Genomic DNA, 15,017 nt, shown 5'->3' with positions numbered 1-15,017 from the left:
TTGTCCAGTAGACTTCAACCTTCTTCCAAATCCAATGCTTGATTTCTTTCTGGAATAATCCTACAATAAAGAATATATTATCAATGAAAGGATATAGAACCTTTATCATTATTAGATCTCATAATATAAAAAAGAAGATGTCAGTGGCGTAGCTAGGTAATTTAACGTGTACGCCTTAACCTTGGTGAGGTGTCGTAGGACCCTTATTTGGTCCAAGTCAAAGCAACAGCTGGTAGTGGGTTAGAGGGGGCGAAGCCCTCGTAGGCTTAAAAGTTATCGAGAATGAGATACCATTCCTGTCATCAAAAACTCATCAATAGTTATACACTTAAAAATCTAAATGCCAAACCTAGGGACATTTTTTTTTTCGGTCTGTGCGTCCGTCGGTCCATCAGTCCTTCTGTCCCACTTCAGGTTAAAAGCTTTGGTCAAGGTAGTTAAAGCTAAAGTTAAAGTCCAATCAACTTGAAAGTAAGTACACATGTTCCCTTAGACATTGTCCTTCTAATTTTAATGCCAAATAAGAGTTTTGACCCCAATTAAACGGTCCACTAAACATAGAAAATGATAGTGCGAGTTGGACATCCGTGTACTATGGAAACATTCTTGTTTACGTTTAGTTTATTTGTTGTGTTTAATTTGATTCTAATGATCATTGGTTATAGAAAAAGTCCAAACCAGTTACTCTAAAATATGTTTTAAAGAAGCTGTGGGTTAAAGTAATCAAACGACAAAAACACCTTTTTGTGTGCAAATTTCGTTAATGAACAAATAATTATTTTTAGAAGATGTTCAGGTGCAATATTAATATTCGTAAAGGGTTCTGTGGAATCCTGGTTCTCGCCTGGGATTTCTTCCCTAAAACGTGAATCTTTTTATCAGTCCATTACAGTATTTAAATATTAAAATTCCGTAGAATTTCCCCAAAACTTACTCACATATACTGAACTAAATATTGACGCCGCCCACAAAATTAAGGATCACTTTGTCACAGGTTCGACAAAAATGCAAACCACATGTCGAATCTCAGCAAATAATGGATTGCTTAAAACAAAAGGAAAGAAAGGAGAATTCACAGTAGATTAAGACTTTGACAGAACAAATACTTATATACTATGATACCATTTGGTTGAAAGTAAATTTCGTTACTTTTATTCGCAATTACAAGCTTTGAAGAAAGAGTTACTAGGCCGATGTGCTCTAAATCAGTTCTTTCTTTTAATTTAGATTATTTTTTTTTTTTATCAAAATTTAAGAATACGCCCGGGCGTTTTGACGTAAACGTAGCTACGCGCCTGGATGTGATATGATTGCCAATGAGAAAACTGTCCACAAGAGACCAAAATGACACAGATATTAACAACTATAGGTCACCCTACGGCCTTCAACAATGAGCTAAAAAAGGCCCCGATATGGCAATGTAAAACAATTCAAACGAGAAAACTAATGGCCTTATTTATATAATAAAATAAACGAAAAAACAAATAGGTACATGTAACACATAAACAAACTACAACCACTGAATTACAGGCTCCTGACTTGGGACAGGCACATGCATAAATAATATGGCGGGGTTAAACATGTTAGCTGGATCCCAACCCTCCCCTAACCTGGGACAGTGGTATAACAGTACAACATAAGAACGAACTATAAAAATCAGTTGAAAATGGCTTAACTCATCAGATGGACAAAAATACAAGTGGACGTGGCTTGGTATTTGTACATACACAATGTAAGACAGTAATCTGTTATAAAGGTTCATGCCAACATTAAAAATATCTTTGTTTCTCCTCCCCGACTGAGGTTATCAGGGTATGGGTAGGTAGGTAGGCAAATTATTTTATTTTATTTCTTGATTTAATTTTTCTATATTGAATTTTTACAAAATTTAACAGGTAAGATAAGTCAAGAAAAGTGGGGTATCAGTTTTCTGGTGTTAAAAACATTATACAGGGACCTCCTTTTTTCCTATTCATTTGGTCCGAGACCACCATTGTCGTCCCTTGATTTTCGTTGTTCACAAACATAGTCCCTAGTGTTGACAGTGGGTTACTTGCCATTAATTTTTATACCCCTTCCAAATTAATTTCTCCATGTTTAAAGCCTCAAATTGCAAGTAGGGGGGTAAAATTACACTGTAAAAAAATTTGGGTCCAGAATTGTAAAGGAAAGTAGTGATTTGGTCAAGCTGAAAAAAGTTTAAAATTATCACTTCGGAAGCTGTCAAAAGATTCCAAGACGCCCTAAACATGAAATTGTCCATATTTTGAGTTAGAGACGATGAAGTTTTCTATAATTTTGATATAATTTGTCCCAAAAGTAGTACAACACACTGTAAAAGTTTCTTTGAGAAAGCGCAGGTGGGATTTTTTTTAATTTCATTTATGTTCTAAAAGAAATGCACTACGAAATAATTGTGGTCTCAGACCTAAGAGGTGAAATCTGTAAATATAGAATCTGTACTTTGGCAACTTCCCTAAATGATTTGATGGTGTCAATTTGTCAAATAGCATGAAACTAAAGGATTTAAACTTTTATTTTATAGAATTTCTGTAAAAATGACCAATTTTGGCATTTTATGGTCAAAATAGGCATTTTATAACTTTTTCAATATTGATGCATAAATGGCATCCTGACTTTTTATCTGACAGGTTTTCATGTGTGAATATTTGTGTTTCTATGCCTTTATCTACTTCTTTTACTTATTTTTGAACTCTTGAATCTACAGAAAAGAAGATTATGTCAGACAAAATGTGCAAAATGTGTTGTATAAATGACCCTTGTCTAACGCCTTGTTTGGACGAAGTCAATAGTGGGGAGCTTGGTCATGTTGGTACATAAAATTTGATGTCCATAACAAAGACCTCACTAAATTTGTATCAAATGCAGTTTACAATGTCTATTCTACCTGTTCCATTTCACATAATATCTTTCTTTTCTTCTGTAGGATAGCAAATGGTCTAAATATAAGCCTGTTGAGAATAAATTGCATGCAAGTTTTTCCCTAAAAAGGCAAAAATCTTTGTATCAGACCATACTGTTTGTAAGAAAAGTTAATTGCAAGAGTCTTTTTGTGCTCAGATTTGTTGTATCATGTCACATGAGTATAGAAATGATAAAAAAGACTCAAATTTTTAGCTCACCTGGCCCGAAGGGCCAAGTGAGCTTTTCCCATCACTTTGCGTCCGGCGTCCGTCAGCGTCCGTCGTCGTCCTGCGTCCGGCGTTAACTTTTACAAAAATCTTCTCCTCTGAAACTACTGGGCCAAATTAAACCAAACTTGGCCACAATCATCATTGGGGTATCTAGTTTAAAAAATTTGTTCGGTGACCTGGCCAACCAACCAAGATGGCCGCCATGGCTAAAAATAGAACATAGGGGTAAAATGCAGTTTTTGGCTTATAACTCAAAAACCAAAGCATTTAGAGCAAATCTGACTGGGTAAAATTGTTTATCAGGTCAAGATCTATCTGCCCTGAAATTTTCAGATGAATCGGACAACCAGTTGTTGGGTTGCTGCCCCTAAATTGGTAATTTAAAGGAAATTTTACTGTTTTTGGTTATTATCTTGAATATTATCATAGATAGAGGTAAACTGTAAACAGCAATAATGTTCAGCAAAGTAAGATTTACAAATAAGTCAATATGACCGAAATGGTCAGTTGACCCCTTTAGGAGTTATTGCCCTTTATAGTCAATTTTTAACCATTTTTCGTAAATCTTAGTAATCTTTTACAAAAATCTTCTCCTCTGAAACTACTGGGCCAAATTAATCCAAACTTGGCCACAATTATCTTTGGGGTATCTAGTTTAAAAAATGTGTCCGGTGACCCGGCCATCCAACCAAGATGGCCGCCATGGCTAAAAATAGAACATAGGGGTAAAATGCAGTTTTTGGTTTATAACTCATCGGACAAGATATATTAAGGCATTTAAAAAGTATTTTTTTGCAATATTTTAATTTTTAAAGCCCCAAATGTTGATAGTTGAAATTTTTCAATTTTAACATCAAAATTTTACACGCAAAGATGAGTATAGAACTTAACTTAATCTCTATAATATACATCCTATTGTCATGAAACTTTGTAAGCAGTGTTATAGTTCATTAAGCTTTGGTCATACCAAATTTTTTTAAGATTTGTCAACTCTTTCTACCCTATTAGGTCCGAGACCACCATTGTCGTCCCTTGATTTTCGTTGTTCACAAACATAGTCACTAGTGTTGACAGTGGGTTACTTGCCATTAATTTTTATACCCCTTCCAAATTGTTCAGCAAGTTATTGCCCTTTATAGTCAATTTTTAACCATTTTTCGTAAATCTTAGTAATCTTTTACAAAAATCTTCTCCTCTGAAACTACTGGGCCAAATTAATCCAAACTTGGCCACAATTATCTTTGGGGTATCTAGTTTAAAAAAATGTGTCCGGTGACCCGGCCATCCAACCAAGATGGCCGCCATGGCTAAAAATAGAACATAGGGGTAAAATGCAGTTTTTGGTTTATAACTCATCGGACAAGATATATTAAGGCATTTAAAAAGTATTTTTTTGCAATATTTTAATTTTTAAAGCCCCAAATGTTGATAGTTGAAATTTTTCAATTTTAACGTCAAAATTTTACACGCAAAGATGAGTATAGAACTTAACTTAATCTCTATAATATACATCCTATTGTCATGAAACTTTGTAAGCAGTGTTATAGTTCATTAAGCTTTGGTCATACCAAATTTTTTTAAGATTTGTCAACTCTTTCTACCCTATTAGGTCCGAGACCACCATTGTCGTCCCTTGATTTTCGTTGTTCACAAACATAGTCACTAGTGTTGACAGTGGGTTACTTGCCATTAATTTTTATACCCCTTCCAAATTGTTCAGCAAGTTATTGCCCTTTATAGTCAATTTTTAACCATTTTTCGTAAATCTTAGTAATCTTTTACAAAAATCTTCTCCTCTGAAACTACTGGGCCAAATTAATCCAAACTTGGCCACAATTATCTTTGGGGTATCTAGTTTAAAAAATGTGTCCGGTGACCCGGCCATCCAACCAAGATGGCCGCCATGGCTAAAAATAGAACATAGGGGTAAAATGCAGTTTTTGGTTTATAACTCAAAAACCAAAGCATTAAGAGCAAATCTGACATGGGTAATATTGTTTATCAGGTCAAGATCTATCTGCCCTGAAATTTTCAGATGAATCGGACAACCCGTTGTTGGGTTGCTGCCCCTAAATTGGTAATTTTAAGGAAACTTTACTGTTTTTGGTTATAATCTTGAATATTATTATAGATAGAGATAAACTGTAAACAGCAATAATGTACAGCAAAGTAAGATTTACAAATAAGTCAACATGACCGAAATGGTCAATTGACCCCCTAAGGAGTTATTGTCCTTTATAGTCAATTTTGAACAATTTTCATAAAATTTGTAAATTTTTACTAACATTTTCCACTGAAACTACTGGGCCAAGTTCATTATAGATAAGAGATAATTGTAAGCAGCAAGAATGTTCAGTAAAGTAAGATGTACACACACATCGCCATCACCAAAACACAATTTTGTCATGAATCCATCTGCTTCCTTTGTTTAATATTCACATAGACCAAGGTGAGCGACACAGGCTCTTTAGAGCCTCTAGTTATTTCTTATAGCCTCAATATGCATTTTTTAATGTAAATATGTGGCACGGCCTAAATTGACCCTAATTTTTTTCCAGTCTTACTTGGCCTAAGACCCTTTTAAACTAATATGATATGTTATTTGTAACTTTTCTTACCATTTAAAGTACTTTCCATACATATGTAAGGATTATTTATAACCAAAAAGCTTCACAAATTTAAAATTTTTGGAAAATATTACATCTTCATGTAAGGCCCCCCTTCATTGAAAATCCTCAAATTTTAGGAGCAGAATCATATAAATTTGACTTTTGAATAATTATGCGAAGTCTGATAAATCAAATGAGTACTCTATTGCTTTTAGTACATGATAAGTTATATATTAAGGCATTTAAAAAGTATTTTTTTGCAATATTTTAATTTTTAAAGCCCCAAATGTTGATAGTTGAAATTTTTCAATTTTAACGTCAAAATTTTACACGCAAAGATGAGTATAGAACTTAACTTAATCTCTATAATATACATCCTATTGTCATGAAACTTTGTAAGCAGTGTTATAGTTCATTAAGCTTTGGTCATACCAAATTTTTTTAAGATTTGTCAACTCTTTCTACCCTATTAGGTCCGAGACCACCATTGTCGTCCCTTGATTTTCGTTGTTCACAAACATAGTCACTAGTGTTGACAGTGGGTTACTTGCCATTAATTTTTATACCCCTTCCAAATTAATTTCTCCATGTTTAATGCCTCAAATTGCAAGTAGGGGGGTAAAATTACACAGTAAAAAAATTTGGGTCCAGAATTTTAAAGGAAAGTAGTGATTTGGTCAAGCTGAAAAAAGTTTAAAATTATCATTTCGGAAGCTGTCAAAAGATTTCAAGACGCCCTAAACATAAAATTGTCCATATTTTGAGTTAGAGACGATGAAGTTTTCTAAAATTTTGATAAAATTTGTCCCAAAAGTAGTACAACACACTGTAAAAGTTTCTTTGAGAAAGCGCAGGTGGGATTTTTTTTAATTTCATTTATGTTCTAAAAGAAATGCACTATGAAATAATTGTGGTCTCGGACCATTTTATGGTATGAAATCTGCAAAAGCACACATTCTTCATGTGATAACAATGTTTAATGAAAGCAAGTGTTTAATTAGTTAAAAATCAAGCTTATTTCAAGTCTAATTTGATGCATAACTCACAACAAAACAATTCCTGTGTTCACCAATTCATACCTTGATCATCAATTATGAGATGACAAAAAGATATGTTAATTAACAAAAGATTTGTATGTTTTTTCGAGTTCTAGAAAAAAGAAGGCTTCACTTATTCATGTTTTGTTGTTCCTAGAATACTTTGAGTATTTACAAATTCAACTGATGGAGTTATAACGTAAAACGTGCCCTTTTGTAAATTTCATGCCATAAATTGAAAAATAAAAACACATTTAACTGGATTTGTTTACACCAGAAATCAGGGAGGTTCCCTGAAAGCAGGGAATTAACATATCCAATGTCATGATACTTTGTAACACTTTGTGTCCGCTCCATATCTAGAGAACCATTATGATTTCATACTTTATACTTTACATGTTTATTAACCACCACCAGAGGGCGTGTCATGATGTATGTACAACTTCCTAGGTCAAAGGTCAAGGTAAAAAAACTTTGGTTTCAGTTGACAACCCTGTGTCCTGTGGTGAAGATCGTGTCCGCTCTATATCTTGAGAACCGTTATGATTTCAAAGTTTATACTTGACATGTATATGAACCAACACCAGAGGGTGTGTCATAATTTATGAACGACTGCCTAGGGCAAAGTTCAAGGTCAAAAACTTTGGTTTCAGTTGACAACCCCATGTCCTATGGTAAAGATTGTGTCCGCTCTATATCTTGAGAACCGTTATCATTTCAAAGTTTATACTTGACATGTATATAAACCAACACCAAAGGGTGTGTCATAATTTATGTGCAACTTCCTAGGTCAAAGGTCAAGGTCAAAAACTTTGGTTTCAGTTGACAACCCCATGTCCTATGGTAAAGATACAATTTTTTAATGCTCATTATTCACAGCGGGGCCCATAGAGATGGCTCCCATCTCAATGATATCTAGTTCTTTTCAGTAGTCAAAGATGGCAGATCTGTCCTTCTTGTCAATCACCTCGGATCACGTGACTTGGATTTTATCGATGACCACATTAAATAATTACTATTTGACTGGTCAGTGTAGGAAGTGACCAATCTCTGTGTTATATTAGTCTCATATGTGTGTTTGTGCAGAAACTTTAATATGATCAGCCAGGAACAATCATTGTGCTATCTACAATCTGTTTGTGGAGTTAGGGAAACATTTCAATCAGCTAACCAATATAGATTATACATATTGGTTGCAACTTTTCTTACTGTGACATAGGTTTAGATTTTTCTTAATATAAGATCTACAAAAGAATATTTTATTCAAGTGTCATTAGTATATATCTTTGAATATTTTGAAAGAGAGGTTCTTTAGAAGTATTTCTCTTGACACATATATTTAAATTTTAGTATTGTGAATTTTGATAATTATTAAATCAACCTGTAGTCTAAATATATTTAAATTATAGAATCCGACATTCGTAACATGGTGTAGTAATAAAATGCAAGTGACAATAAGTGAGTGATGCATGCTATTTTAACTTCTTTTACATTGTTTGTATATTTATGATTTCAGGCTTTGGACCAGATAAAAGACATTACAGTGTTATACACAAACAGAGCTCAGACGTTAATTAAAATAGAGAAATACAGAGAGGCACTAACAGACTGTGATTGGGCTTTAAGGGTAAATAATTTATACTGATAAGTGCGAATAAATCTTACTAATTTTGAACATATTTTTTGTAAATATCAACAAATGTTTAGAAAAACCTGCTTACCTTTGTAATGTATATATTAAAAAAAATTGACAAAGAAAATGTTTTTCTTAAAAAATTCTAACCAAAAAAATGGTTTCAGGCCTTTTCTAGTGATTTGGTTAAATATATCAGAAGTGGTTTTCTTTTAGGGTAAAAAAACAAAGATCAAGTAGGAATTTTGGTGACTTCACCTTGACAGTTCTTGAGTTATGCCCTTTACAAATAAAAAAATGCTAAAATGTTTTTTTCCATTCTCTTACTTTAGTTTGCCTCAACCAAATGTTATGAAACTTATACACATTTGTTTATTACCACAAAACACAAATCAAAGGAGTAAGTTCGATAATGGCCATATTTTGGCCCTGATTAAGTTCAATGTTACAAGAAAAAAATGTTTTAAGTTTTAAAGACATGTCAGAAACTTTAAAGAGAACTATTTGTGTCAAAGTTTTGTTCTTAAGCTTTAATTTTAACAACCCAAATAGGTCCAGACAAGAGATTTTGGCAAAATTTGACAAAATCAGCCAGATTTCACCTAAAGGAGTAAGTTCATCTGACAAAAGATTTTAGACACTTTTTAAACACTTAAGTGTCTAGGTCAGTTGATTCAATATTTTCATTGAAAGATTTTAACTGATTTACTCATGAAAAACGCTTCAAATCTAGCTTAAATATGAAAATTCTATCAAATATGCCAAAAAATGTCACTTTTCAGATGTTTTTTGTCAATAATTAAAGTGGCCACATCCGTGTTCATCTTCAATCGTTATATATATTATGTATTATCATCAAATACAACTTACATTTCAATATTAAGAATGAACACAAATGCGGCCACTTTCATTTAAGACGGAAACCGTCTAAAATTTAACTAAAATGCTAAAATAGTGAAGATTTGGGATGACTTAATGATGCTAGTACCCAATATATGTGCATTGTATTGTCAAAAACTGACCATATGTATGTAACAGAAGCATTCTACTTTCCATTTAATAACTCAACGTTTACATTTTAACAATTTTGTAAAACTGCTTAATTTTGGGGCGAAAAAAGGGTCTTACTGAACTCACTCCTTTAGGACCAGGAAACATAGAGCACAGGCGTCGACAAACTAAATATTTAAACTAGACATGTAAAATGGCATTACTAACATTATTTTAAAAGATCTTTGTTGTCAAAATATGCGCTCTATGTTTCCTGTCCATAATTGATAGGAATTTTACCCATTTTCATTGATTTTCTCAAGTAAAATCAAAATGAGTACTATTTGTGACATCATGAATAAATGCAGGAATGTTAATTTCCAACAAAATGTCTTATTTCCTATCTAGTCAATGTATTAACTATGATTCATTGTGATATTGGTTAATAAATCCTTATTTAAATTTGAGCTTTAGTTTGCCTCAACCAAACGACATAAAACTAATACACAATGCTTATTAACACAAAATACAGATAACGTTTGAATTTTGTTGGCATCACTTTTACTATTCTATAGTTATGCCCTTTACAAATGGAAGAATTGTTGAACCAATTGGCCTACTTCGATTCGTCCAACTCGGGTTAGTAGAGTCTGCTGAGTTTACTCGACTGACAACCGAAACCCCTGTGTTTGACCTTTTGACCCTACCAAAGTTAACTCGACATTAACCCTGGGTTGGGGAAAGTTTAGTCGAGTTTCAAGATGTCGTCAAGTAGTTGATACAAATAAACTGGTATTTAACAAAATACAGACGAAGAAAAAGGCTGATGAAATTCAGACAGAATCAAGCTTCAATATTGTGGCCAAATTTGCCACAACTGTTCAGGGTTCAACCTCTGCAGTCGTATCGGGCTACGCTCAGCGGAGCATTTTATTCAACCATGTTAAACTGTTAATGATTATAATGTGTTCTATCTTACACAAGTATAATCTGGAACAAAATTATAATCAAATAAAAACAAATGTACCTAAAACAGATGTCATTTGACCTTGAACATAGTTTCTTTTGTCCATTGTCATTGACCAGGAAGACAATTTTAATATTGTATTTAAGTTAAAATGAAATAAGGCAAGATATATCTCATATATAAAAAAGAAGATGTGGTATGATTACCTATGAAACAACTCTCCAGAATAAACCAAATGACACAGAAATTAACACTGTAAAGCCTTCAACAATGAGCAAAGCCAATTCTGCATAGTCAGCTATCAACAGCCCAGAAATGACAAATGTAAGACTATTCAAACGAGAAAAGTACGGGACTAATTTATGTACAAAAAAAGTTGTTTATTAAGTCTCCCAAACAAAGTTTGGAGACTTATTGTTTTTGCTCAGTTCTTATTATGTCACCCGATCGACAATGTCGGGTGACATATTGCTTTTCCTCTGTTTCTTTTTCCCTATTATTATTATTTTTCTTCCACCTAATTTTGTCCGACCGCTTTCTCGGAACCAAAGGAACCAATCTGAATGATAGTTCACTATAACAAGGAACCCTGACTTTCGAGTTGCAGTGCAACTTTGGAACTAAAAAATGGCTGCCATTACCATGGAAACAGAACAATTGTGAAAAAATCCAGTTTTTGGTTTTAATGAATTATTTGGATATGCTTTAACTCAGAATCATTATATTTTGATACAATGTAGGTGCCCACTATATACTGGTTTTGGAGGATTTTGGCAACCATTGGAACTGCTATGTTGCCATGGAAACTACACCAAAAATTTCAAAAATATCAGAATGCTCCAAATTTAACTTTACGAAACTTTACAGTAACGATGAGCAACATTGGTAGATGTGGAATTTGGCGTTAGAATTTCAAAAATGTCTGCCGTTACCATGGAAACAATGCAAAACAGGTCAAAATGGTTCAAAAACCTTAAAGTGGCATTTACTTTCTTAAAATGGTAGGTCAAATTGATCGAAACTTTGATGGTATGGTCCCTTCCATGTACCAATGTGGTATATGCTATTAACTTTTGGGAATTGTCTCTGTTGCCATAGGAACAAATCAAAATGTCAAAAATTTCAAAAGTTTCAAAATGCTCCAAAATTGATGAAACTTAATAGGATTGTTGACTGTCAAGTCTGCATGAGACTTTTGAAGTTGGAATTTCAAAAATGGATACCGTTGCCATGGAAACTGGAAAAATGTCAAATATTTTTGAAATGCTCCAAACTTAATGAAACTTAATATTATTGTAAACTGGCATGTATAGATGAGACTTTTGACTTTCAAAATTTCAAAATGGCTGCCGTTGCCATGGAAACAGCAAAAATGTCATGTTTTTAAAAATGATGTAAATGTACTGAAAATTTACAGAAAAATGTATAGCCATGCAAATATGTGCATTCACTGTTAAAAGTTTTTGAAATGGCTGCCGCTTAGTGGCAATGGGGGGGAAGGGTGACATCCGCTATTGCTTGCAATAGCAATTCTAGTTATTTTTATTATTCTTCTTCTTCTTTTTCTTCCACCACATTAAAAATGAACTTGTCCGCAGCGTTTCTCCAAAACCCCTGGTCAGATTAACTTAGGGTTTCATAGAATGTTAGACTAATATGTCTAGGTGAGCCATCCCTAAACCTCATATATTCTTGAATGGGACGATAAAACAAATCAAATGAAATTAAAGGGAAGTCCCCGGGGGTCCTCCCCACCCCGTTCAATTTGAAAATGTGCTATTATCTTGTAAACGGTCCAGATCCCCACCCCTAAACCATATATATTCTTGTAGGGGACAATAAAATAAATGAAATGAAATAAAAGGGAAGTCCCTAGGGGGTCACCCCACCCCCTCTTGTTTGAAAACTTGTAAACGGTCAACATCCCCACCCCTTAACCATATATATTCTTGTATGGGACAATAAAACTAATCAAATGAAATTAAATGGAAGTTCCTTGGGGTCACCCCCACCCCGTTCAATTTGAGAATGTGCTATTATCTTGTAAACGGTCCAGATCCCCACCCCTAAACCATATTTATTCTTGTAGGGGACAATAAAACAAATGAAATGATATAAAAGGGAAGTCCCGAGGGGGTCACCCCACCCCTTCTTGTTTGAAAACTTGTAAACGGTCAACATCCCCACCCCTAAACCATATATATTCTTGTATGGGACAATAAACAAATCAAATGAAATGTAGGTAAAGTCCCTGGGGGTCATCACCACCCCCTCCTGTTTGAATACTTGTAAATGGTGGAGATCCCCACTCGTAAGCCATATATATTTTTTTATGGGACAAAAAATCAAATCAAATGAACATGGGACCATACGAATGGTGAGTTATGGGAGCTTTGTTTGGGAGAGTTCGTAACAGCATCCTGTTACAATTACTTCTTGTTTTGTATTATATTGTATTATTTTTAATTTTTGTTTCTTTTGTACAATTTGGAGTTTAGTATGGCATTCATTATCACTTAACTAGTATATATCTCCATTTCCATTTTCATTCTCAATTTTATATGTTATTTTTTGTAACACATCAACAAACGACAACCACTGAATTACAAGCTCCTGACTAGGGACAGGCACAAACATACAGAATGTGGCGTGGTTAAACATGTTAGCAAGACCCCACCCTCTCCTAACCTGGGACAGTGCTAAAACAGTACAACATAAGAACGAACTATAAAATTCAGTTAAAAAAGGCTAAACTCATCAGATGAATGCAAATAGAAATACATCTAACAAAAACACAGAGTGGAGGTGGCCTGGTACTTGTACAAGTATATCCCAACAACGAAAAGACATGAAGTACAGATCTGAGAGTACTGACAGGTACTGACAGCTAGTTCAAAGCCACTAACAAATAATAAAAGAAATCATGCATCTAAACTAAATTGTCAATTTCTGTTTTAAAACATGCATGTAGACTGTCCTAATTTAATTTTGAATAATAGATCCAGTCTAAATAAATGTAATGTGTACTATAATCTTAACTTTTCAATTGCTTTAATTTTTATATATATATGCTTTTGTCTTAGTTATCACCAAACTGCATTAAAGCTCACATTCACATGGGAAGAGCACACCTAGGACTGAAAGATTATAATAAAGCAAGAGATTGTTTCCAAGAGGCTCAAAAACTTGAACCAAAAATGGAAAGTGTAATCAAAGGTATATATATATATATAATTATAGATAATTGATATTTATTATTGTTTATAAATTTTTTATACTTTTGTAACAGAATAACTACTCTTGAGATTCAAATATAAAAAATGATCTAAATTAACTAAATAAACATTAGTTTATGAATGCACAAATGAAATATATGTGCTGATTGTTATTCACCATTTATTTCAATTACATCTCACTTTGTATGATTATTTGAAATAAAGTCAAAGATGGTATTCCTTTTATCCTAGCTTCTAGTTGAAATTTGAGGAAGGATCATAATTACTTTGGTCTCTTTAGAAGTAATTTCTAAAAACGAATATAACATTGATTCTAGCTATGGTTATTAAGGATCCATGTGGACACATTGGTTGGGAACATCCAAAACTGGTGCTCACTGATCACTTTGATATTTTTTGTTAAGTTTTTAAAATTCTTGTATAGTATATATATGGTCTGATACAAAAAAAAAGAAGAAGATATGGTTTGATTGCCAATGAGACAACTCTTCTCAAGAGCCAAAATGACATGGAAATTAACAACCATAGGTCACTGTACAGCCTTCAACCACAAGTAAAGCCCATACAGCATAGTCAGTATAAAAGGCCCCAAGTGACAAATGTTTAACAATTCAAACAAGAAAACCAGCAGCCTTATTTATGTATAAAAAATGAATGATAATAACTATTTGCTTAGAGTAACGTTTCACCTTCTCCATATGCATATTAGAACAAAAATAGATTAAACAGAATAAAAAAATTAAGGTTTTTTTTTGTTAAAGGCTTGAAATTTTGACTGTCATTTGTAAAAAAGTTTTTATGTTTTCAAGACACTCATGGACAAAACAGTTTATCTTTATTCCTGGATAATTTTCTGTTTTAGAATATATGTCAGAAGTAGACAGGGCTGAGGAACAAGAAAAAGAAGAAAATAAAGTTAAAGAGTTATTTGAGAGTGGTGACAAGAATTGCTGTGGTATTGCTTATCTTCTGGAGAAAGTCTTAAAACCAGATCAACTACCAATTTATTATGCAGGAGGTTTCAAACTTCTTGGCTCTGCTGTAAATAATAGTAAGTTTTACAGATTCTATCTTTGGTTTTTACTTAAATCTCTGACTCTGAAAAGTTAAGGATTTTTTTATGGCATTCCTTTATTACATGAGATTTTGTTCCTGCCAATATTAGAAAAATGAATTCAGATTTTTTTTTTTAATTCAGTAAAATTTACACTTAAAATTTTTCATTTTTACATTGATTCTTTCTGATTTATATATAAAAGCAAAAAATACTGATAGTATATGGCAAAAAGAAATCTTCAATTGAAAATTAATACAAATACTTCAATCCATTTCAAACTCTTAAGATCTTTACCACATTTAATATGTGTCAGAAATCTAGATAATATCATTG

At 33.1% G+C, this 15,017-nt stretch overlaps 1 protein-coding gene across 2 annotated transcripts in view; it reads left to right on the top strand.

Annotated features, from left to right (window-relative positions):
- Window positions 1–15,017, top strand: part of LOC143079729 (tetratricopeptide repeat protein 12-like) — a 97,540-nt gene that overhangs the window by 31,142 nt on the left and 51,381 nt on the right. For both annotated transcript variants that reach the window (XM_076255276.1, XM_076255277.1), the window contains exons 5-7: window positions 8,318–8,428; window positions 13,475–13,607; window positions 14,490–14,678. In XM_076255276.1, the coding sequence (XP_076111391.1) occupies window positions 8,318–8,428; window positions 13,475–13,607; window positions 14,490–14,678 (433 nt within the window). The remainder of the gene's footprint in view (window positions 1–8,317; window positions 8,429–13,474; window positions 13,608–14,489; window positions 14,679–15,017) is intronic.

Source organism: Mytilus galloprovincialis, chromosome 6 (genome assembly GCF_965363235.1).
Source record: "Mytilus galloprovincialis chromosome 6, xbMytGall1.hap1.1, whole genome shotgun sequence".
Taxonomy (NCBI): domain Eukaryota; kingdom Metazoa; phylum Mollusca; class Bivalvia; order Mytilida; family Mytilidae; genus Mytilus; species Mytilus galloprovincialis.
The sequence above is the reverse complement of the archived record's forward strand: the minus strand, read 5'-3'. Positions and strand labels throughout refer to the sequence as shown.